This window comes from Podarcis vaucheri, assembly GCF_965113315.1.
Source record: "Podarcis vaucheri genome assembly, chromosome: 5".
Lineage (NCBI taxonomy): Eukaryota > Metazoa > Chordata > Lepidosauria > Squamata > Lacertidae > Podarcis > Podarcis vaucheri.
Genome location: NC_138763.1, coordinates 77,193,417 through 77,218,593, shown reverse-complemented (window position 1 = coordinate 77,218,593; position 25,177 = coordinate 77,193,417). Strand labels below are relative to the sequence as shown.

At 46.1% G+C, this 25,177-nt stretch overlaps 3 protein-coding genes across 52 annotated transcripts in view; 1 reads left to right on the top strand and 2 right to left on the bottom strand.

The window, feature by feature from the left end:
- The window catches only part of CCDC6 (coiled-coil domain containing 6), a 34,915-nt gene extending 29,852 nt beyond the window's left edge, over nucleotides 1-5,063 (bottom strand). Inside the window, exon 1 of the mRNA XM_082222471.1 lies at nucleotides 4,685-5,063. Coding sequence (XP_082078597.1) covers nucleotides 4,685-4,966 — 282 coding nt within the window. The 5' untranslated portion in view covers nucleotides 4,967-5,063. The remainder of the gene's footprint in view (nucleotides 1-4,684) is intronic.
- LOC309532286 (uncharacterized protein) overlaps nucleotides 4,163-25,177 on the top strand; it is a gene marked incomplete at its 5' end in the record, with an annotated part of 71,110 nt that continues 50,095 nt past the window's right edge. For 11 of the 17 annotated variants that reach the window (XR_014219676.1, XR_014219677.1, XR_014219678.1 and 8 more), the window contains 2 exons: nucleotides 4,163-4,562; nucleotides 12,619-12,689. Coding sequence is in view for 4 of the 17 variants with exons in the window: in XM_082222515.1 (XP_082078641.1) it covers nucleotides 4,163-4,562; nucleotides 12,619-12,689 (471 nt within the window). Of the gene's footprint in view, nucleotides 4,563-5,198; nucleotides 5,467-8,167; nucleotides 8,267-12,618; nucleotides 12,690-20,187; nucleotides 21,326-21,853; nucleotides 22,166-25,177 lie in introns of those variants that run through there. The other 6 variants (XR_014219679.1, XR_014219680.1, XR_014219682.1 and 3 more) reach the window with 4 other exon arrangements.
- ANK3 (ankyrin 3) overlaps nucleotides 22,294-25,177 on the bottom strand; it is a 400,513-nt gene continuing 397,629 nt past the window's right edge. For all 34 annotated transcript variants that reach the window (XM_082222269.1, XM_082222287.1, XM_082222259.1 and 31 more), the window contains 2 exons: nucleotides 24,541-24,626; nucleotides 22,294-23,893 (listed from right to left, as the gene is read on the bottom strand). In XM_082222269.1, coding sequence (XP_082078395.1) covers nucleotides 24,558-24,626 — 69 coding nt within the window. In that variant the 3' untranslated portion in view covers nucleotides 22,294-23,893; nucleotides 24,541-24,557. The remainder of the gene's footprint in view (nucleotides 23,894-24,540; nucleotides 24,627-25,177) is intronic.

The following is a 25,177-nucleotide window of genomic DNA, read 5'->3' as shown; positions in this document are numbered from 1 at the left end:
TCCTCAGAGGGCAGATAGTTCTTACACATCCAAAGAGCTTTGTTTTTAGTTATGTAAACAAGAGAAGAATGCCGTCAGTTTTAATTGCGGGGTGGGGGGACTGCCTCAGCTTTCAGAAGTTTGGGCAACTCTCTTCTACTATCAAATTTCAAATATTATTTTTTAACAAACTATTCTTCTCTACATTACTGGATGCATTTGAATACTTAATGGTGGAAGCAGTCTTTATCACTAAAAGTTAGTGAAATATTCGCTTCTGCTTAACAAACATTAAAAAACAGTTTCAGTTCTTTTTCCATTAACAAATAAATTCCACTGGTTTCATAAATATGTTCAAATCTTACAGCAAAAAGAAATGTGAACTATACACAGCTACGTTTTAAAACATTACCTGAAATCTTAAAACACCAAAAACAAACAGGAAAAGGCTGTACTGAAAGGGGAAGCATCTCTAAGCCCCAACGGTACTAACAGCAAAAAATGGTATAAAGTGGTTCTTATATTAACATCCTATTTTTTTTTTATGCATTCACTCAATCCTTTACTGCTTGCACATTAACACTTCAGTTGTGACGCACAACTGATTTACAGTACTTTTCAGGTTGCCCATTATGTATCTAGCTTGATTTTCAGTATCTAAACTGCCCTTGCAATGACAATCAAAAACTATTTAAGTGTTCATTTTACAGATATTTTTGAAAGCTATTAAAAGGCCGACTGCCAACAACTTGCTATAGAAATGCTGTACCCTTCTATATTCTTCAGTAAGCTTTTCAGAACTATCTGTACTTCTGTATTACATATAAAACCATTTATATATAAACCTCTGGTCAATGCAATATTTAGACTCTTAAAGAAAGTATTGCCAATTGTAATTGTTTATTACCAAGATAACCCCTTTGAACTTGCACACATCTAAGGCTTTAGTTTACATGAAGTACACATCTTTAATGTGAAGATTTGCATCTGAGGCCATTCACTGAAATCAGCATCAATAAGCTCCTCTAGTCACATTGCAAATAATTTTGGCATTTCCCCCAGAAGTTTCTGCCTCCTAACATAGTATGTACCAATACTGAACTTTAAATTATCCCAAGTATATCCACAACTTATAAAGAGGCTTGTTTCATCATGATAAAAACAAGTGAAGAAATGAATCTTTATCACTTGCTTATTACACTTTTCCCCCATGTGAATCCAGATCAGGTGACCCAATCAAGCCTCATTAAACATACTATTTGAATGAACACACCAGTTAATATCAAACTTGAGAAGTCATAGATCGGAAGACTTTCTCTGTTAGTAAAAAAGGAGATTTAATTCAGCATCCTGTTAATGCGTTTCATCATCAAGATACTTATCAAGACACTTATCAAGCTGTTAACATTATTTTGAAAGGGCTATCCAGACAAATAAGCTTTCATTAAATCCATTATATGTGGTCACTTTCACAGCACTTTGTAAACAAAATTTCACCCAGACTTTGGGGGAGCCTACCAGAAAAGCAGAGAGCAGCTACACAGGTTCCCTATGGCAGGAGATTACATCCTGATATAGGGAGCTTGCTGGGGAGAGGTATCCCTGTCAGACTCATTCTTATTAGAATTACACTACTAGGGAGCAAAAAAATCATTTGTTCATTTTACTGGCATCAAAGACGAATCTTCATTTGTTCAAAGAGTATCGTGTCTAGTTCTAGGATGCACCAGGGACTCCTTCCTAATGGTTTGGTCACTATTCTCCAAGAAATACACAGGAAGCCAAACTTCTATAGATTCCACAAGTTTGCCTCTTGATTTATAGGATAAGCTGGATGCCAAAAAGACAAACTCACCAAGTTTTCAAAATTTCAGAGCCATGGAGAATGCTATTACTATGCTTTAGAGTAAACCCTTAAGTCAAAGGTTTTCGAGTATCAGAATAGATTCAAAATGAGTGAAATGTTCCAGTATGATAGTCAGTTCTCAAATAAGTATTCAAATTTAAGAACTGAATAAAGCAAACTAATCAGCAACTTCAACTAAAGAGATAGTATTTTACCTAGCTGATGAAAGTCAGTGATTGCCTAGGAATGTCCATTCCACAATGAACTAGACCAGTTCTGCTACATAACTGGTTCCCCTATGTAGTCTGGTCCCTTAGAACATACCACTATTGTCAATGTCACACAATATGTTTGTGAACAGCTTGTGTCTACAATAGACAACAAATATTGTGTTCAGTATATATTTGGCTTGACTTATAGATGCTCACAAAACTAAGCTAGTGTATTTTGCCACAGTACCTAATATTCATTATTGAAGCCCAGCCTCGCACCAGTACTTGTGTTGTGTCAGCTCCCATGCGTCTTCATCAGGACTGTGCTTAGTAATGTAAAATAAACATCATAGCAGCCTATTTGTCAAACTATTTTGGACAACTAAATCCCGTTAGATGTCACCTGGAGGCACTCAAGTACAATTTTCACCTTGGCACACCGTACAAACTACATACAAAGTCAAATTTCAAAAGAAAGGCTATGGCTAATTTTCATGATCTCTGAAGCAACTCTGCTTACAGAGGCTGTAATCCTGACTCTACCATAAACCATGGAATTTTGCTAAGACTGATTAATTTCTTTCAAAGAACCACAGCCATTTTAGACAGGCAATCCTACTTCAAATCTCTGAAAGTGCCCATTCTGATTTAGACATTATATATTTGGTCCCACACAAATAGGTTTGATTCTCTTTAATTAGAGAAAGGAAAACCATATCTAGCATTGCCCCAATGTAATGTCATTGTTGGATCCAATGAACCATTTGCGCAGCAATAACAGGACTGATGTGACTCAATGGAAGCATTCAAATGTTAGGTTTGAACAGGGCTTTGGCAACACAGTAACTAGACTTTTGACTGCCACCTCACACAAAACCAATGAAGGTGGTTCCAGCAATTCTGCCGCAGAATGTAAGTACATAAGCAAACCTATGCAGTACCATATGGCACCTTTTTTTGCCATGGCTTTCCTCTCAGTGCAGCATTTTATTTCCCCCCATATTACAAGTCAATGGCAACCATTCAGTGATCCGAGAGAGAATAAAGAATAAAACTTGATCCCACTGGTATGTTTTGTGACTGCTCTATGCCCTGTTTTTCTGAGTCACCCTAGATCTGGCTTTGCTATATAAAATGAGCCACTGTGGATGAGTGGATAGAATGTCAGACTGGGACCCAGAAGACCAGGGTTCAAATCCCCACTGTGGCCATGAAGCTCACCGGGTGGCATTGGGCTACTCACTCACTGCCTCTCACTCTAATCACTCACAGGGTTGTTGTGGGGATTGGGGTGAGAGAACCATGTACAGGTGGCAACCATTTTGCACATGTCCAACAGATGGCCAACATACATGCAGCTTTCAGGCCTGGAGGGGGGCAGAATGGGTTTATGTGTGACCACTGACATGCCAATGACCTAGAACACAATGCCTGTGCAAATGGGAGTTACTTGTATAACCACTTAGAGCTCCTTGGAAGAAAAAAGTGGGGTACAGAATAGAGTAATAGAATGGACATCTAGCCCAATGGGCATCAAGTCCAAAGCACAGAAAAGCAATTTATAAAAACGATAGAAAGATCATATATAAAGGTGTGCAATATCTGAAGTCCACCATTCATCTAGCTCCACACTTCTATTCCTCGCTGCACCCACACATAATGCCTTGCTTGCTTTTCATTGCTCCCACCAACTTGCCAGCATTCAAAATTCGTCAGGTGCATTTTGATGTCTCCATCATCTGGAGCTGCATGCCTGGGAATCCTTGGATCTTGACTCTTTTCTACCTGTTATATTTTATCTGCACAATCAGAATGAATTTCAGCAACCAAAAAGCCATATTGAGAAATTTGGTTTTAGGACTACCTGGCCCCAAAACGGCAACTAGGGCTATCCATTTTGGTGATGGCAACCCTGGTTTAAGGAGCCTTTTGGCACTTAGCTTATGTATCTGAGATTCTAACGCTGCAACTTACACGGGCACCCTGTTCATTCCGAGCCACGCTTCGGGCAGCCACCATCTCCAACGCCATCCTTCCGCTCAGGTGCGAATACAAAAAATCACAACCCAGCCATTCCAACAGAAGGCGGCGGCGACGACACAACAACTTTGTGCAATAGACGTGCATGGCGGCAGCAGGCGGAGCAGAGAAGAAGGGAGCCCATTCCCTCTCCAAAACATGTGGCGAGCAAAACGAAAATAAAGTCGGCTGCCAGCAGGGGCCCATTGGCGTGGCTGCTGCCCAGGACCCAATACCGAGAAGGCCCGGTTCAGATTCGGAGATGCAATCCTGCGCGCACTCAACTCGGCAGGACCTACTTTGGAGTAGGCGCAGGATCGAGCTGTCTGCCAGAGCGAAAAGCAGCAGCTCGCGCGTGGGGAAAAGCGCGCAGGCGAGAAAAGGGGACGGAGGCGCGGAAAAGCCCTCCCAGCTGGGCCTCCACCCCGGAGCCCTCCCAAGGCGAGGCCCTCCCAAGCCCCACCTGAGGTGGGCCCGGCCGGCGCCTCGCCTCCACCAACTCCCAGGTGAAGAGGCGAGCGGCGGGCCTCGCTGGGGACGGAGCGAGGGTGCCTCGCGTGGGGGGAAGGCCAAGGGGGTCGAGCCCCGCTTGCTCCCGTAACGCCCTGCCCGGCCCTCCCGCACTCACGATGGTGACGCTGGCCTTGCGTAGGTCGCGGTTCTCCTCCTGCAGCGCTTTGCACTTGAGCTTGTAGGTCTCCAGCTCGATCTTGAGCACCTTGTTCTCCTGCTGCAGCGACGCCAGGCGGTTCGTCAGCTCCTCCAGCCGGAACGGCGAGATCACGATGCCGCCCGCCTTGCTGCCCCCCGAGGAGCCAGGCCCCGCCGGGCAGCCGGGCAGAGACACCCCCGGACCGCCGCCGCTGCCCCCCGCGCCGTCCGTGTCGCTCTCGCTGGCACTGTCGGCCATGCCCGGCCCTGGGGAGGCGGCGGCTCCTGCTGCTGCTGTTGCACACACCTCAGCGCGCCTTCCTGCTCGTCTGCCCGCCTCTCCGGCAGCTGCTGCTGCTGCGAGGCACGGAGGCGGGGTCGGCGGCCGAAGCTCACCGCCTGGGCCGAGCAAGCGACGAGAGGCTGGCGCACGCTCCGTCCGCGACCAATATGCCGCTCTCGCTCGGCTCCAAGAAGGGAGCTGCCCGCTTCCCCCGGCGGGCCCACAGCGACGCCGGCCGCGGCCTAGGGATACTGCAACGGATACAGCCAATTTCCATGGCTGCCTGGGCGGAGACAGCGCCGCCGCCGACGCCGCCTCCCTGGGCGGAACCGCAACCTGCACGCCAAAAAAAGAAAGGCGTCGTCCATAGTCTCTAGGTAAAGCAGCGCCGCCGCCGCCGCCGCCTCAGGTGAGCTTCGGGCGGCACGGCCTTCAGGCCCACCAGAACTTGCAGCCCGAGTTATATATATGAGAAAGTAAGTCGCCCACCCCCGGTTGGAATGGCTTCTGAGGGGAAGGTGCGCGGCGTTGCCTTGCTAGGCGCTCCAAGGCCTTGTGTACAAGCAGCTACTTCGGGGTAACTGCCCTGCCACGGGTTGCGTGACTTAGGGGTGGTAAAGTTACCTCACGACTAAAGCAAAAGCCCATGGCAACATACCCAAGTTTTATTTCAGATGGCACTTTTGACACACAAGAGCCTGCTTTGTCAAGAGTAAGCAGTGGAAATGAGTGGGGTCCCATGTGAGGGAGAAGACTTGCAGGCCGCTATGGCAAAATGAATGCACTACTACTACTACTACTACTACTACTACTTTATAAGCCGCCTTTCTGACTGGGTTACCCCAGCCATTCTGGGTGGCTTCCAACAAATTAAAACACAGTAAGACATCAAACATTAAAAACTTCCCTACTATACAAGGCTGCCCACAGAGGGCAGTTATTTGTTTCATTGATATCGGATGGGATACACTCTTCAGCAAAACTTGCTTTCAGCCCTGCCTTCTCTACAACACAGTCCCCGCTCATGTTTGCAGTGGAGGCATGTTTCAATGAGTTCTCTGGTTTTCCCCACATAAATGCACACATGGCCTCATTGAACACAGTGAATCTTCTGAGTAAACTTTGCATAAGAGCCCACTGCTAGTCTACTGCTGTGCTTGAGTTTTACGACAGGATTCGGTTACGAAAGAAACATCTAAAAAGGAGTCTCATAGTAGCCTGAAAGTCATGCCTTCTTTTCTTCAAGATCCCAGTTCCAGATTAGACTCCCCCATTTTTGGTTTTGAAAAAACAAATCCAGCGTAGAATGCAAGCCTTTGCAGAATTAGGCATGCCTACATTTGCTCATTTGAAAGGCTTATTCTTCTTTGGTGATCACTCATAGCTGAGTAAGATTGTCTTCCATTAACACGGTTTTAACAATGAGTCCGTAAATGAATGTGGAGTCCTGCCTTCTTACTTGTAACCAGACCTAAATTTAGATTCACCAAATCTAAGCAGCATTGTGGACTTGTTTTTTCTTAAGTTCAGTTTGTTTTGTAATGCTATGACTTGATAACATCTCAATCCTTTCTAGATGTAAGGGAGAACGAGGTTGTTATCTTGGTCAAGGTTCTGCAGAGTAGGTGTGGTAGTGGGTAATATGAAAGAGCCAGTGTGGAAACTCAGATCTTGCAGCATTCCTTCCACTTAGTTCATGCTAAGCTCCTTGAGCACTGGCTTTTGTTTGTCATACCGCTATTTATTTATCTTTTGGTTGCTGCACACAGGGTTCTGCTATGGTGCAAATAACTTTATTTTCCCCTGGTGGTACTCTTAAATTACAGCTAGATTGTCCCCAGTCTTCTTAGATCTGGGGCAGGGGGTGGTAACATGGTGCCCATAGGCATAGTGGCATCTTTGAGGTCTTCTCCTGGTGCCCTTGAAACCTCTGAGCCGACCCCAAGTCCCCACTCACTTCTCCCTCAGTTGTAAGATGGTGAGGGTGCTGTTTTTATCCCTTGAAATGTACAGAGCTGAAGGAGGAAGTTGGAAGAGAGACACCCTTTCCCACTTCCTCTTTCAGCTCTATGTGCTTTTCAAGGCTCAGTTTAATTCTTTTGGATCTCAGTTTAACCATGAACCTAGAAAGCTTGGCCCCTGATCTAAGGGGATGCTGTATGTGTGATATGGCATAATAGTGATGCAAGGTTCTCTAAACCTGCAGATGGCAGCCAGTGAAGTGGAGCAGGAGGGGTAAAGAAACTCAACCGTCTGATGAATTATTGTTGAATGTTGAGAGATCTTAGTGTTACTTGAGAAAGATGAGCAAGAGGCATGAGGCTGCTGTTTTCTGTAGCAGCCCTTTGTGTCTGCTGCAGCATCATGTTGGCTTCGTTTCAGTTACTATATTATTAAGGGGCTAACTATGTGTTCCACTAAATGGCATTATTAGTGAACATGTGGGTTTTTAAAAGTTAAATTTCAGCTGTGGAGATGGCAATTTGCAGTAGAAAAAAATATGTTACAATTGGCACCAATGTCTAATGCTAATTGCTACATACAGTGAATGGGACAATTTTTATAGAAATCATGAATAGGGAAGAATATCATAGAATTGTAGAGTTGGAAGCTCCTACGAGGATTATCTAGTCCAACCTCCTGCAATGCAGGAATCTTTAACCCAATGTGGGGCTTGAACCCACGACCCTGAGATTAAACCCTTTGTGCTCTACTGACTGAGCTTTTATAAATCTCTCTTCCCCACTTACTGTGATACTTATGAAAATTCCACCCCAACACTTGGGCTGCTATTTAACTTAAGCACATGCACACAATTGTGATTGCTGATCATGCCATTAATGTAACATTTTAGTTGTGAAATTTGTATCCTGCCCTTTCAAAGAAGCCTGGGGAAACATGAAGGTAGGCTTATGCGAGCCAGTTGGGTGTTCTCTCCTGGGAGTAGGGTGCTGACTGTTGAAGAGACTCCTTTCTGCTCCTTCTTAAGGACATGGATAGTTAATAAGAAATAGGAGAAGTCAGGTGCTGGAATAGCATACACAAGCAGCCCACTGTACATTTCACATATATGAGCAGTCTTGGGAAGTGTCTAAACAATCCCCCCCCCCATATTCAAATGGAAGGTATGGTTGTGCTCTGTGACCTTTGCTGTTATTTCAAAGGGAGGAAGAGGATCCAACTTTCTGTTCAAATGAACTTTGTTTTTTTATCATCACATACCACTTGAGATGGTTGCCTGAGCAAAAGATCCTGTTTCCATGGAAGGAAAGAAAGGTGTGTCCTCTCACCATGTTGATAAATTAACTTGTGATGCAGTTGGTGCTCCATGCAGATGCCCTTATGTAAGAACGGCCATACATATGGGTGAAATATTTTGTGCTTTGGTGCATACAAGTATCTCTGTACGCCCTATTAGTGGGATAAAATCTATTATTAGGCATGTGCAGGAGTCAATGCTTTAGTTTTATTTTCCATTCTTCTCCATGGGAATTCTCAAGCTGGCTTTTGATGTTTCCTTATCCCCACATGGTGATGGCTAACAAGAGTGTCTCCCATTTAAAAAAGAAATAACAGGTGGGCTTCAGATGGACATAGCACAGACACACACAGCTGAAATTATAGGATAGTCATCCCACATCCTAAGAAGTTTTGGTATATGGTGATGCTTGCCTGCCTGATTAGAGGTATCACTTGAATTTGAGGGAAGGGCAAAATAAGACAAAAAGAAACACTTGTTAAGGGTACAAAACACACATTACTCATGAAAGTGGTGACAATTGTGATAGGGCATGTTGGCCAGTTTTTCTCTTCTTTAGGTGGCCAGCATCAGCATGAGGTCACAATCAGTGTGATGGTGTGATAGTTTTTGTAAGATGTTGCTATTGTTTGCTTGTCATATTGTAACACTGTGAGGCATCTTAGGGAAGTGTTAAACAGCTGCATAATGTTGAAACTGAAAAGGTACAGATAACTAATCTTATGTTCTCTGGCATATTGTGGGAGGAAGCAATGTGACAAAAAACTGTTGTGTGAAGGAGCACTTGGCTGACTTTACTTTGTGAAAGCCTTATAATGGCAATGTCGCTTTTGGCTCCCTAAAATGTCCCACAACGCCTGCTTTCTCAAAATGAAAATTTGGCCTCTGCAAGCTGGTTCATTGTACTCCCCAAGTCACCTGTTCACAAAGCCCACGTAATTGGTAGTTATTCAATTATTTATGCAGCTGCTCTGGCTTGTAGCAAAAGTAGTAATTCTTGTAATGGCGGTGTATGTGGGATTTAATTATCTCTTACCATAATAGTTATTTGTTTGTCCTGCTCCACAAAGGTCTTCTCATTTAATCCTCATTTAATAGTTCTCTAATGGCATATTCTGTCATGTAGTTGCCCTGCTTCATCCTCCTAAGGATAAGAAATTAGACTCCTGTGCACACTTATGCCCAAGTAAGCCTCATTGAGGGGCATGGGTGGCGCTGTGGTCTAAACCACAGAGCCTAGGGTTTGCCGATCAGTAGGTCGCTGGTTCGAATCCCCACAATGGGGTGAGCTCCCATTGTTTGGTCCCAGCTCCTGCCCACCTAGCAGTTCGAAAGCACGTCAAAGTGCAAATAGATAAATAGGTACCGCTCCGGCGGGAAGGTAAACAGTGTTTCTGTGTGCTGCTCTGGTTCGCCAGAAGCGGCTTAGCCATGCTGGCCACATGACCCGGAAGCTGTCTGTGGACAAACGTCAGCTCCCTCGGCCTATAGAGCGAGATGAGCATGCAATCTCAGAGTTGTCTGCAACTGGACCTAATGGTCAGGGGTACCTTTATCTTTAAGACTCATTGAACATAGCAGGACTAGCTTCTAAGTAACCAAGCATAGGATCAGCCCCCCCCCTTTAACTTTGGCATTTTGATTCATAAGCAGACAAACCTTGTAATATTTTTGGGGCAGTGGCAAGGAGACCTCCTTGAGCTGGTGTTGTATACTGACTGAGGCTGCAGTCTTACTCACCCTTACTTGGAGGCGAGGCCTGTTGCATTCAGCGGTACTTGTTTCTGAGTAGACACAGGATTGCACTGTGAGGCACTGAATACTATACTGGTATGTGTTTAATGCAGTGATGGCCAAATTTGGCCCTCCAGCTGTTTTGGGACATCATCCCTGACCACTGGTCCTGTTAGGTAGGGATGATGGGAGTTGTTGTCCCAAAACAGCTGGAGGGCCAAGTTTGGCCATCACTGGTTTAATGATTGTGAAGAATCTTGGCTGCTGACACCCCATGCATTTCAAGCACATACTCCTGCCCAAAATAATCCTGGGAACTGTACTTTACTTCTCATAGAGCTACAGTCCTCAGCACTCTAAACAACCTGCAGTTCCCATGATTCTTTGTGGTGGTGGGGAACATGTTTTAAATGTATTGAGTGTTCTCAGTCAACTTCCAGAAACTTCATTCAGCATGACCAATTGTGAGGAATGATGGTAGTTCAACATCTGGAGGGCAGTAGGTTACATCTGGAGGGCACTCTAACTTACGAGGAGTTCCATACATGCATCTATAATCAGCTTAGAGCCTCTGTCCTTGCCACATGTGAATTTTGATACTGCAGGAGATAATAAAGAAGAGAACTTGGAATGTATATTGCAGCTACAGTAGGTTTTACATTTGCATTATAGACTCATTTAAGAAGCTTTTTAAATGCCTTTTTCTCCTTAAGAGTCTGCTCCAATCACTGAAAGACCCCCTCCTTTTCTCTCTGACTTGCAATTAAATAGCTGTAAAGAGTACACTACAGATGGCATTATGGTTTTGGGAGAGCAGACAGCAGGCCCCATTTTCCTTGTAAATGCTAGCATTTTCAATTTTCAGTATTCAAATGACTCGGGAAAAATACATACTGCATCAATAAGCTTGCTCCTCAATGAATGAATATTAAAAAGGCAGAAAAATAGGAACTAAAATGTCAGCATTTGGAAGCTATCCTCTTAAGTGGTTTGGAAGAAATTGCGGCCTGTTACCTGAGATATGGAAACCATAGCCTGCATTTTGCTATGCAGTGGAACTTGAGAGGAAGATGTGGGCTGCAATGCTATACCTGCTGTCCTAGGAGTCAGCCCCGCTGAATTCAATAGGACTTACTTCTGAGCAGTGTTTTTTCCCCCCTAAGAAAATGTTTAGCCGTGCTCTCATTTTCCTACTCATATTGAAATACTGCCCCTCAATGAGACCAAACATAGATTCACAAAATGTTTAGGAGTATTCATCCCCCCCAGAAAAAAAGCACTGCTTCTGAGTAAACATGCTTAGGATTGTGCTGTTGAGTGCCTTACAAGAAGATACTTGCACTATGCTAGGTAAAAGCTAGTATTTAAATAATGCATTTAAAAAGGGAATATGTTTTGGGGAGAGGAGAGGAAGTAACAGCTTGAAACCTGAACTTTAGTATTTCCTGCAGTTATTTTTTCTTCTTTATTTATTTACTGGCCAAGGAGTGGAAGGGGGAATAGGTGCAGCCATAGAACTTCATTTGATATAGAACATTACAGCTGGGCAAGGGTAATTACTCGGTTTCGTAAAACAGGACAAGAGTCTTTTGAAGAGTGGAGTTCTACTTCTAGGCCACCAGCTATATAATTGATTAAAGCATCTTGCTTTCTGAGCAATTGATTTTTCACCTTTTAAAAATATTTTCTCTTAAAACAGTAAATATGGGGGAGGGCTGGCCAACATATCAAGTTACTAATAAAAGAGCACAGTGAGGTAAAAATAAGACCTTATGAAAAGGTTAAGAACTATTGTAACAGCATCAATCAGAGGCTGCTCTAATCAAAAAATTAATAAAGTGTGGGAATGTGTTAAGGAATACATGAAAAAAGTTGGTACTGGAGCTTAAAAATTAATATGCAAAATTTTAAAAGGTGCAAGGAGATAGGATAATATACTAAGGATGGAATAACAAATAAAGTGAGTAACGCAACAATAACAAAAATAATAGTAGGCAAAGATCGCACACAGGTGGAGGGAAGTACTGGGTTGTGGGGGAGGGAGGTGAAGGCATTGAAATTGTTAAAGATTGGCATAGGATTTAAGAGACTTAAAATAAGGAATTAAAATAAGGAAAGCAGAAAGCAGCAAGAAATATCAAGTAAAGGTATTGGAGAGGAGATCAGTGTAAATGAAAACATGAGACTTATGGTTTTGCTATATATGATTTTATTTTGAAGTTGTCTGTGGTAAAGAATGTACATTATGTGAATAAAACAATAAAAGAAAAAAAAGAAAAAAGTATTTTCTTTTTATTATGAAGTCCCTTTTTCTTTTTTGCAAGGTGCCTGTATTTTCAACTGTTACACAATAGGTGGAAATCCAGCAGGGTATTCTTCTCAACATAAAGTTGCAGACATGAAAAACCATTCACCTGCTGAATTTCTGCCTGCCATGTAGCTGTTTAAAGCACAATAACCCTCTCCCCAAAAGGTGGGAACCCCCCCCCCCAAAAAAAGGAGTGATAGAAACTTGCTTTTAAAAAAGAAATACATGAAGGTTCTGATAGACGTGATAGATTTCTTTTTCACTAGGAGCAAAATTCTGCCACTCATTGTACTGTCATAGTCATATTGATTCCTGTATCTTCTACAGAGAAACTGAAGCAACGCCAACAATCAGCAAGACTTCTGCCTTCTCCCCTTGTTGTGTCACATAAGAGCAAGGTATGTGTCAGGGTTACTTCCAGATCCTAGCTCACAGAGGATCACGCTAGCCAGCGGTTGTTGATTAAAAGTCTTTATTGAGTTACAGTCTCCATTCTTGAGCTGCTGCGTGCAACCCTACGCCTTATGCTTAGGTCGGCGAAGCTCCTTCTGAGTCTCCGCCCCTTGCGCACCAACTTAATATCCTAGCCCTGCTCCACCTTTTCCGCCTGACAGTTCTCCTCTGGGTCCCTCTGCCCCCCTGGGTCTCTCCCTTCCGGGATTCTTCTGACGCTGACCCCCCTGACTCCCCTGTCTCCTTGCGCCGGGCTTTAGGACCTGGCTCTCTTTCCGGGCTGCCTACTGCGCCACCTTCCTGTGCATTTGAACTTGGCGCGCGCGCCCAACCTTCCACTTTCCGTCTAACCGTCACTTCGCTCCCCGATGAAGGTGTGGCCACTCCTGACTCGTGCCCTCCCTCCTGTTGTGAGCTGCCAGCGCTAGTTCCCAGGCGCTCTTCCTCTTCCCTACTCTCTGGCGGTGACGTAGGTCCCGATCTCCAACTGCTCCCCTCTGAGTCCCCTCTGGCTCTTTCTTCCTGGGGTGTCCCCCTAGTCTCCCCCCTTGCCCTTGCCACTGGTGCTCCTCTTTGTGAATCTTCTGATTCACTGGACAGACTCGGAGATCTCGGGTCGTCGTCATCACTCATCCTTTCTTCTGCCTCCTCCCCCTCGCTCTCTGTTTCCTCCCTTGCCCTCGCCTCTGCTCCTGAACCCCTGACATCCATCCCCCCCTCAAAGCCCCCCCTTCCCCCCTCCCCTCCCTCCGGTGCGGGAACTGGGTGCTGCAGTGTCAAAGGGACGAATGTCGGGTACAGTTCGCTTCCCGTGGCCGGCCTCCATCCGCAGACTCCCGGTTCTTCCTCCCTGCTCTCGTCAACAACGGTCACCTCTGCTTCCATCTCCGTGCCGCCGTGCTCGAGACCCTGGTTGTCCCCGAAAAAGTCCATGTCGGTCTCTCCCTCGCTTCCTTCTGTAGGCGTAGCTCGTCCTGGACCCTCCAGCCACTTCCTGCGCCACTGCTCCTCTGGTCGATCATCCCACCAATACGAGGGTTCTGAGGCAGATCCCGAGGGTGACCCCTCCGGGGAACGGGCGTCTCGTGTCGGTTCCTCATCCGAGTCGAACCCCCGGAACGTGCTGGCTGAAAGCGTGGGCGTGAAAAGCCAGTCGTCGAAAAAGTCCGCCGGCATTGGCCTATGGGGAAAGAGGGCATGAAACTCTTCCTTGAGCAGAGGTTCATCTAGAGCGTAGCCCGGCACCCAGCTGTTGGCATTGGCCGGGGTGCCCTCCTTAGCGAGAAGGTATTCTACCCCCTCTTCCCCCCATCTGGAGTCCAAAATCTCCGTGACTTCGTTGAGGCGCACCTCCTGTGCCACTCCCCGTTGCCTGGTTCCCTCTCGGAGCGGACTCGGCGCCGTGCCGGGTTCCTGAAACCTGTGCGGTGCCTTGTAGGGAGTGAGCACCGATCTGTGGAACACCGGATGCATTCTGGAACCCTCCGGAAGCGCCAGCCTGAAAGCCACCGGGTTGACCTGCTCTTCGACTTGGTAGGGCCCCAGTTGCTTATGCCCTAGTTTCTTCTTGGCCAACGACCTGGCCGGCACTGCGTGGGCTGCTAACCAGACCCAGTCTCCCACCTGGATCTCTTCGCCAACCCTTCTGTGTTTGTCTGCCTGCACCTTGTATGCGTGTTTGGCCAGCTCCAGGTGCCGCCGCAGCTGATCGTGAACCTCTTGCAACTCCGACGCGAACGCATCTGCTGTCTGCGGCTCCCCCTCCACCAGTCTTTCCAGTCCCGGGAAGGTTCTGGGGTGCCTCCCGTTGTTGGCGAAGAACGGCGTGACCCCCGTGGACACGTGCTTCGTGTTGTTGTAGGCGAACTCGGCGAGCGGCAGGTAATCCACCCACGTCGCAGGCTGTTGATTCGCATAGCATCTCAGGTACTGCTGCATGATGGCATTGACCCGCTCCGCTTGCCCGTTGGTCTGCGGGTGTCTCGCCGACGCCAGGTTGATCTTGACGTTTAGGAAGCCCATCAGCTTCTGCCAGAAGTTCGAGATGAACTGCCGCCCGCGGTCGGACAGAATAGACCGTGGCAGACCGTGAACCTTGAACACGTGGTCTATGAACAGTTTGGCGGTTTGTTCCGCCGTGGCCACCTTCGCACACGGGATGAAATGCGCCATCTTGGAGAACAAGTCCACCACCACCAGCACGGCCGTCTTGCCCCTCGAGCTGGGCAGATCCGTGACGAAGTCCAGGGCGACTCTCTCCCATGGCTCGACCGGAGTTTGCAGCGGTTCCAACAGTCCGGCCGGCGGTCTGTGCACTGGTTTGGCCCTCTGGCAGGTGTCGCACCTCGCCACGTAGTCCGCGACCTCCCCTCTCATTCCGGGCCACCAGAAATCCCTGGCGACTAATTCCACCGTCTTCTCCTTGCCAAAGTGCCCGGCAGTGGGCGCGTCGTGCAGCTGATGCAGTACCTTGGCGCGAAGTTCGTCTCCCGGCACGTAGATGGCCCCTTTGCGGATGAGCAATCCATCTCTCAGCTGGAACCCGTTGGTCGCTGCCGTCCCCCTTCGCATCTCAGCCATCTTTGCTTGCGCGAAAGAGTCATTCTGCAATGCTTGTCGCACCGCCTCCAGGTCCACTGTTGCCGCAGCGCACGCCCACACTGTTGGCACGAAGATGTGCATGGCGGCCGCTGGCGTGGCGTCCTCCAGATACTGTGGCTTACGGGATAGCGCGTCCGCCATGATGTTGGTGTCCCCCGGGACATACTCTATTCGGAAGTCGAAATTCGCAAAGAACTCAGCCCAACGTATCTGCCTCTGGTTCAGGAACTGTGCCGTGCGCCAGTGCTCCAGATTCTTGTGGTCCGTGCAGACCTGCACCGTGTGCTTGGCTCCAATCAGGAAGTGCCTCCATGCTTTGAACGCTGCATGAATAGCCAGCAACTCCCTGTCCCAGATGGTGTAATTCTGTTCGGACTTGCTGAGCTTCCTGGAGTAAAACGCTCCGGGCCTCCAAACCCCCTGCGGGTCCTTCTGCAGCAGGACTGCTCCGACGGCCCTGTCCGAGGCGTCTGTTTCAACTCTCATCGGCCTGCTAGGATCGACATGAAGCAGCTGTTCCTCCGAGGCGAAAAGACGCTTGAGTGCCTGAAAGGACTGCTCCGCCTGCGCTGTCCAGATGAACTTCTTTTTCTTGGAACTGAGCGTGTCTGTAATGGCTGCAGTCTGCATAGCGAAGCCTTTGATGAACTTGCGATAGAAGTTCGCGAAGCCGACAAATCGTTGGACCTCCTTCCGGTTGCGTGGGCTTTTCCAATCCAACACCGCTCGAACCTTGGCGCTGTCCATGGCGAGCCCCTTGTCAGACAACCTGTATCCCAGGAAATCCACCTCCGTCACGTCGAATTGGCACTTCTCCAGCTTGGCGTAAAGCCTATGTTGCTGGAGCCTGCTCAGCACTTCCCTGACGTGTCTGTCATGCTCCTGCTGCGATTCCGAAAAGATCAGGATGTCATCCAAGAAACAGACGCACGTCTTGTAGAGGAGCCCCGCCAACACGTGATGCATGAAAGCTTGAAAAACGTGGGAGCCATTTTGCAATCCAAAAGGCATAACTCTATATTCGTAGGTGCCCAGGGGTGTGAACATGGCTGTCTTCCACTCATCTCCTTCCCGCATGCGAATCAGGTTGTACGCCCCTCGCAGGTCCAACTTGGTGAACACGCTGCCCTTGCGTACTTTCGCGAGGAGGTCGTCGATTCGGGGCATGGGGAAGTCCGACGGCTTGGTGACACTGTTCAAAATGCGGTAGTCCACCACGAGCCTTTTCTGGGGCGTGTCTCGCTTCTTCACAAAGAATACAGGACTGCCCCCCGCTGCCTGGGACTCTCGGATGAAACCGCGTTTCAAATTATGATCAATGAACTCCTTGAGTTCCTGCAGTTCGTCTTCAGACATGGAATACAGCTTCCCTTTGGGCAGCGCCGCCCCCGGCAGCAGGTCAATCTTGCAGTCATATGGTCTGTGGGGGGGTAGCTTGTCTGCCTCCTTCTCGCAGAAAACCTCCAAAAATTCTGCGTACTTGTGGGGAATCGCTTGCAGCGTGCCGAGCAGCAGCTGTGACTCCTCTTGCTCCCCTTCTTGCTGGGGCATGATGCAGTGTTCAGCACAAAAGGAAGAACCGAAGGTCAGCTGCCTCTGGTACCAAGCCAGCGTCGGGCTGTGCCTGTCCAGCCAACTCATGCCCAATACGATAGGCGTGTCTGAGAGTTGAGTGACGTTGAAGCTGATAATCTCCTTGTGATTTCCAAGCCGCAGCACCATAGGTGGCGTCTGCTTCACCACTTGCCCCCCTAACAGCTCCCTGCCATCCACCGTGACAACCTGCAGTGGTAGCGCGGCAGGCAGCAACTGTATAGCGTGCCGGTCGACAAAGTCCTGCCCTATGAAGTCTGCATTGCTTCCCGAGTCGACGGTGATTGGCACGTCCATGGTGATTCCATTGGGTAGCTGGAGCGATGCGGTGAGTCTCACTACTGGCTTGGGCGGGAGGGGGTCCATGGGCGGTAAAATCTCTGGGGACTGCTTCACTGACACGTCTGGCTGGGCCCCAGTGCCTCCTCTTCCAGCCAGACATCGTCGTTTCCCTGCTGTGGTTCTCCTTGCTGCGTTGCTGCAGTCACCATTGCTGAGGCTGCAGTGTGCTTGTGGAGCCTCCGGGGACACTCTTTCGCCAAATGGCCTGGATCCTCGCAGATGTAACACTTCCTGTTCCCTCTAGGAGGCTTCGCTTTCACTGCTGCCGGTGCTAGGGCTCTGGCTGCTGACTGATCCACGTCAATGCTTGATAAAAAACAGCCATCCATCGCTTTAATAAAGGCGTCCGCATTTTGGAGCGCAGGATCCTTATCCCTCCACAAATTGCGCAGCCATGCTTTAGCGTCTCCATGCAAATGGGACATGATGAACCCCACTTTCTCTTGTTCATCTCTAAAGTCTTTGTGCAGTAGTTGTAGTGCACACATTACGTCTGCTCTAAAATTGGGGTACTGTTGCAAATTCCCATCGAAGTGCGAGACCAGACTGCCTGTGCGTCTCCCCAACCCAATCCCCTCTGATTTGGGTGTCTGTTGCCCCTGCTTCGTAAGCACGTCCAACCTGACCTGGAGATCCCTGTAGGCGGCCGCTGCGTCCTCCTCTCTCTTCCTGGACGCCACCGCCTCGGCAGTCAGTCGTGAAACCGCGTCTCTGAGTTCCGTTATTTGCTGTTCGGCCGTCATATTGTCTACCGTTCGTGAGCTTTCTTGTAGGCACCCGCTTTCCCTCCTCTCCGCGAGGTCGTGGATGTCCACAATTTGAAGAGAAGGAGCTTACTGTCAGGGTTACTTCCAGATCCTAGCTCACAGAGGATCACGCTAGCCAGCGGTTGTTGATTAAAAGTCTTTATTGAGTTACAGTCTCCATTCTTGAGCTGCTGCGTGCAACCCTACGCCTTATGCTTAGGTCGGCGAAGCTCCTTCTGAGTCTCCGCCCCTTGCGCACCAACTTAATATCCTAGCCCTGCTCCACCTTTTCCGCCTGACAGTTCTCCTCTGGGTCCCTCTGCCCCCCTGGGTCTCTCCCTTCCGGGATTCTTCTGACGCTGACCCCCCTGACTCCCCTGTCTCCTTGCGCCGGGCTTTAGGACCTGGCTCTCTTTCCGGGCTGCCTACTGCGCCACCTTCCTGTGCATTTGAACTTGGCGCGCGCGCCCAACCTTCCACTTTCCGTCTAACCGTCACTTCGCTCCCCGATGAAGGTGTGGCCACTCCTGACTCGTGCCCTCCCTCCTGTTGTGAGCTGCCAGCGCTAGTTCCCAGGCGCTCTTCCTCTTCCCTACTCTCTGGCGGTGACGTAGGTCCCGATCTCCAACTGCTCCCCTCTGAGTCCCCTCTGGCTCTTTCTTCCTGGGGTGTCCCCCTAGTCTCCCCCCTTGCCCTTGCCACTGGTGCTCCTCTTTGTGAATCTTCTGATTCACTGGACAGACTCGGAGATCTCGGGTCGTCGTCGTCACTCATCCTTTCTTCTGCCTCCTCCCCCTCGCTCTCTGTTTCCTCCCTTGCCCTCGCCTCTGCTCCTGAACCCCTGACAGTATGTAACTTCATTGCTGGAGGGGTAAGCTTAGATGTTGCTGCTCTGGCTGATTGTAATACCTGTGAGGATCCTAGCACTGCCGTTGAAATGACTGGGATGTGCTGTAGGCCTTGAATAACCTCCATTGCTGTTGCTTGTTCTTTATCTGGCTAGGCATGCTGGTTGATTGTAGCATAAAAGGCACGTAGGCAGGTCCGCTGAAGCCTGAACCTTCTCTAGCATTCTTGACTGTGTTCCAGGAGTGGGATGCAAGGACTGTAGGAGGCATTTCCCCCAGTAATATTTTAGTTTGTTATAATGAAGGCTGATGTACATTGGCACAGTATCAGGAAAGTTTATAATCCTGAGCAGAGAGTTTGTGGAATGGTTTGAATCGTTTGATTCTAGTGTTTGTATTGTATACAGTGGTACCTCGGGTTAAGTACTTAATTCATTCCGGAGGCCCATTCTTAACCTGAAACTGTTCTTAACCTGAAGCACCACTTTAGCTAATGGGGCTTCCTGCTGCTGCTGCGCAGCCGCTGCACGATTTCTGTTCTCATCCTGAAACAAAGTTCTTAACCCAAGGTAGTACTTCTGGGTTAGCAGAGTTTGTAACCTGAAGCGTATGTAACCTGAAGCGTATGTAACCCGAGGTACCACTGTACCTGGATGAGTCTGGCAATATGTAACATGTTATTTCACTTGTTAAAAGGGAAAGTCGCAAACCATGTGTACTGGCCACATTTAAAGCAGGTTTGGAGAAAGCTAGAAAGTGGGCATTTCTTGCATTTGAAGTGTAAGCTGGGCTGAGGTGCTTTTTGATTCTAAGATACAGTTGCAACATATAGAACATAATAATTTCCATGCCCCCCAGCAAAAATAAATAAATCCTGGTGGAGACATATATTATTTTTAGTGTTAGAGATTGCCTTTATAAAAGTATTTCCACATAAATGCTCAGAACTCTCAGTGCTCACAGCACTTGTTAGGAAAGCATCTTCAGTCAGTCTTTACAGATGTACAGTGTAGATTTGGAGATTGCTGGAGTAATTTTAAGTCGCTGCAATTTACCTTTCAATTGTAGCACCAAGATGCTTGGGGATAATTTTCTTACAGTTTTCCAAGTGTTTTTGTTGCCAGCGGCCAACACTTTCTATTCATGATTGCTCTTTCTTTGACTTTTGTACAAAATACAAACCTTGCAAAAGAACTCCAGACATGGGGAAACGTTGAATAAAGTATGACCAATTAGCATTATTATACAGCTTAAAAAAAACAACCACCGCCAACCTGTGATTCATTGCATCTATATTACCCTCTTTGCTATAGGGACCAGGACTGGAAATAGTCATGTCTGGAGATGTCTAGCTGCCACCAAAAATAGCATCCTGACATTTTCTTGTCCCCTGTGCCCTGGTAATGTCTGCTACTGTGAAACCCATGTCACAATTTCTGGGTGCTGTGGTGATCTCCACCACATTCCACTTGGGCTGCCCTTTATGATGGCTTGCAGTGCACTGATGTTACATTGTATGCTCTGTTGTATTATGCTGTGTACACCCTCTTTGTTTACTCTGCATCCAGTCAGTGCTTTTTTCTGGGAGTTCTCAAGGGTACGTAGTACCAGCACCCTTTTTTCTAGAAGAAAAGCACTGCATCCAATGACCTCCCATTGCTAGTTTGGGAAGGTGTACACACAACATTAGCTACAATCTATATCTATCCTGTCATTTCCTATGAAATACTGTGTTTTGATGCATTTCCCCTCAAACTGTATTTGATCTAAATTGATAAAAAGAAAGGCCTAGCTGCATCTTAAGCTGGTATTGTGTACACAGCCATAAACTCTCTGGGGAGACAGGATTTTGCTACATGCCTGCTGTCTTGACTAGTTCCAGACTAGTGCACTATTGCCACCCAAGTTACCTACAAAAATAAATGGACAATTTTTTATATGTGGGGAGATGAAACAAATGCTTTATATTGTATAAATAACTAAAGTGATATTTAGTGTAGTTCAGCTCAGAAATAATACTTTTCAACAGAGATAGTTCACACCGTGCAGTTATTTAAGTCCTCATGTACTAATTAAATCTAGAGAACAAGTGATGTATATTCATGAGTAGAATTAATCCATGAATAGAATCAATACTTTTAAAGAGAGATAACAGTATGCTACTATGTTAACAGAATTTAAGTATTTATGATTGCAATCCAGTGGTGGTACTACACACTTACGTGCTGTGGGAAATAGTCCTTTTGTCACTGAAAAGTTGCAAATGGCTCAGTTGTACTAAATGAGCATTGATCATTTGCCTTCTATTTTCGGACTCTTATCTGTGTTGATTGCAAGTTACAAGTTGCTGGTTGGAAGCCCAAAGTTGTGCAGCATTGTATTTTTTTTATTCTTCTGGAGTTTTAAGTTCCAAATCAATATAATATGAGGATATTTAACATCATAATGACTGTTCTGGAGTACCCCAAGGATGAGCTAAGAATCTGAACACTGATTAAAAGACGTAAGGGATCAACGCTCCCCTCAGAAGTACGAGGACAATGATGGACAGAGTGGAGGAAGCTGAAGCTGTGAGCCAAGCACTTAGAGAAGCCCTGTGAAGATGTTTTATTTGCACATTTGTTTATTTGCCTATCCAACATATGGCTGGTGCATAACTTGGAGTAATGTTTCTTATTAGAAATGGTACAAGAAACACCACTTGTATCTGAAAGTGTTCCACATGTGAGTGAAAGGCAAAATACCCATTCTTCCAGTGCATCTAGTGAAATGCACTCCACAAAGAATTGATGGTTGATGTTCTCCATGCATCATCTTCAATCTGCTACTATAATCTTCCACTTTTCTGCAAGGGAGTTTGCCCATGTCTTCTCTTCATTGCTTTGCTACTGAAGGCAGGAGACAGGTTCCATCATAAGGCGAGCCACTATGACATCAGCAGCCCAACCTGACATCAGTAGCCAGTAGCATTCACTGGACAGGAATGAAAGATGGGAAGCAGGGGTGAGACCCTGAGTTAAAGGGATGACATGGAAGCAAGCAGTGTATGGAGGGAAGGTGATGAAATCAAGGAGGAATTCAAGCAGTAAGTCTGGGAAAGAAGGTGTGGAAGAAGAAGAGCTTAAGGAGACAGAAGCTGGATCAGGAGAAGCTTGGAGGCTTACAAAATGAGAAGAAGCCAATATCAGAGAAAGAGAAGAGGTGGTAGGAGTTTGAGGGAAGATGTGAAATAATGAAGCAGGCAGAGGAGGCATGAAGGCAAAGAGAAGGGAGGGACCCAGAGAAGAGAAGGTAGGGCAATGCCACTTGGGAGCAGGAAAACTTGGGCATACAGTCTCTCTTTGTAACCACATTTTCAACATGCGCCACTCCCACCATTTCCACAGGAGTATGAATAAATACCACAATATACATATAAGTGAAGAGTTTTAACACAATTTATTTTATGCTTAAATAATCAACTAGATCATCCAGTGTTTGTGTTTTCTTCATACATATTTAATTAGAGCTATTATCAATGAAACCTGTTTTCATATGAAGATAATTAACAAATTAAAGTATTTCACCAAAAACCCAAATAAAAATGCCCTTTAAAACACAGCAGCCTTAGCAACCTAATATTACACTGCTAGAATGATTACAGATGATTGGCTTACTTAAAGATTCTACATCTTAGAGCCAGTACACAATACAGTAATATTTTTACAGCGTGCTGCCAGTCTGTTAGCTAAGAATTTCTCTTCATTTCTTTTTTTATTTTATTTAAATATCCCAAACTTGTGCTGACAAGAGCACCAACCCACTTCTAAAAGCTGCAAGCATATTCCCCCTGGTATAAAGCAAGAACAGATAGCACCCCCCTCCCTATAATGCAACTACTGTATATGTTATGGTTTCTTTAAATTTCAGGTCGTTTCCATTGAAAAAATTGGCAACAGCAACAAATATTAGATGAAGGGCTTTGTGTTTACAGGTAAAGGGCACACTCCGCCAAGCACTGCTGCTGTGTAACCAGCCTTCGTTTTCAGTGGCGGTTGTGCTGGAGCCCACTGCAAGCCCCATTTAAATGCCCGGGGGGTGGGAGGGGCCTTAGCAGCTGTGCTTGGTTGATTGCACCCCCCAGAGTTTTATTTGTCACATTGCGGCCTAGTGTTTGCAAAACTGGAAAAGATTTCATCAAAATAAGGTGAATCGCATGCATCAAAATATTAGTACTCTGAAGAAAAAAAAAGTTTTTTTTCACAGAACTACAGAATTCCTCATTTTAGGAATCATTAAATTTGCAGCAGATTTTAAAGATTTTTTTAAAATCAAGCTAGCGTTTTGCATATACAAACATTATAATTGCTAAATATACAAGAATCTGTGAAGATACACCCAGAATACCCCTGCAGGTGTAGCCGTTTGAGACACTGATTTCTGTTCAACATGAATGCAATATTCCGTTTGTGAGCTAAGAATTATCAACATTTATTCTACTTCTCCTTAGAATTTATACAGTGTTATTTATTTACAGTGAAACTATTGATGTTAGTTATTTTTTTCCTTAAAAAAAGAGAAAAAAACGAAAGAGTATTTTATTACCCTGACAGTTTGGGTCCAAGAAAAATAAGGCGAGCTGTTGTGGATTTTAGTAAATTTTAGTGTCTTTCTGTGGTTTAAACCATTTTTTCAGTGTCGTTACATCCCCTCATCCTACAGGAATTCCTTTTTTCAGATGACATCAAATTGCTTCAACGAAGCTGTTCCAGTGTGGGAATCTTGTATATACACTGCATCGTTCTCCATTGCACACTCTCCAATGCTGTGAATGAAAGTGAATTTCCATGCTCTTGTAGAACTGGCTCATGCTAAATTAAATTTGTTTTGTTCGTCGCATAAAATCCATGCGATTAATGTGTGGAAGCAGCAAACACACACACACACACGCTTTATCAGTGACTTGAAAATTCCTGTTGATTTTTTCCCCCATTTCCTTGAGTTTCTCTCTAGAATACTGGCAGTAAAAGCGTATACAGTCTTGAGACAGAAGGGAGAGGGGTGAGGGAAGAAGAAGAAAAAAAACAGTACCAATATCAGAAATCTACCTTTCAAAAGCACCTAATATTTCAGTCCTAAAGATTCCTTTGGCATAAGCAGTAATGACATAATCTTTGCAATAGCGGCTTAAGTGTATGTTTTTGTGGTGTTGGCCTGCACAGGCCACCCTAAGCATGTCTTTGTTTAGAAAGGGGCGTGCTGGTGCAACATTTGATAACTTGGCATAATCACATTAAAGTTATGGTACCTGAAAGATCACCACACTCCTTTTATTCATAAATTATCACTATGCTCTGCAAGAGAGGGCCTCCTTCAGGTACCATCTGATCAAAAGTTCTGTTCCATACAATGCAGGAATCAGACCATTACTGTGGTGGCACCTACCCTTTTGGTACTCCCACAATTTAAAAGATAGGCACCATTTCTAGTGTATTTCCGTTGGCTAGCAAATACTTTCCTTTTTCAGCAAGCCTTTTAAGTAGAGATTTTTGTCCCAGTCTGTGCCTGTATTGAATCTGAAACTCTCTTAACATATGCCATTGTTGCTGGCGTGCCTCTTTATTGCTTCCTAAGACTCCATTTTTGCTCAGAGTATTAAGAGTAGAATGTCTGTGTAGCAAACTGACCATTTGCTGTTTGTATGTTATGAATACGTCGTCTTCTCCACATGCCGGACTTCCTTCTTCGTCTTCATCTTATAACCTTCTCCCTGCTTTAATGGAAAGGTACACATTCAGAAATCAGATGCCGAGGTTTCTATCAAACTGATTTCTAGCACGTCCCATGCAGCTGGAATGGGACATGTAAGAAGCTATTAAATCTGAGCACTTCAGAGACACACAAACCACAGCTCTGTAGTCAGTCTACTAAGCTGCAAAAACACAAGCTTTCAGTACCATCAGGAAACATAGGAAACATAGCCTTACAATGTTATGAATTGTATGCTAGACTGGGATACTGCCGCAGTTCAGTGATTATCAGGAAGTATCACAGGTCTACTTCCCTTAATGCAATTTTGAATTTTGAATGTTTCACCCCTCTTGAAAAGCCAGATTCCCAGATTTCCCTTTCTGGGCATCCCAAGTTGGCAGATCCTTTGGAAACAAAGCTCACTGCTCTTAAGAGAGTTCATAACAGCTCAGCTTCAACTGAAGTAGATTAGTAATGGAGAAAATGTCATGAAAGGGGGAAAGAGGAAAGCCAGTAAAAGTATTTGCTAAAGCGAAACGCATCTGCAACAAAATCTAAAAGCTGACAGTGCAG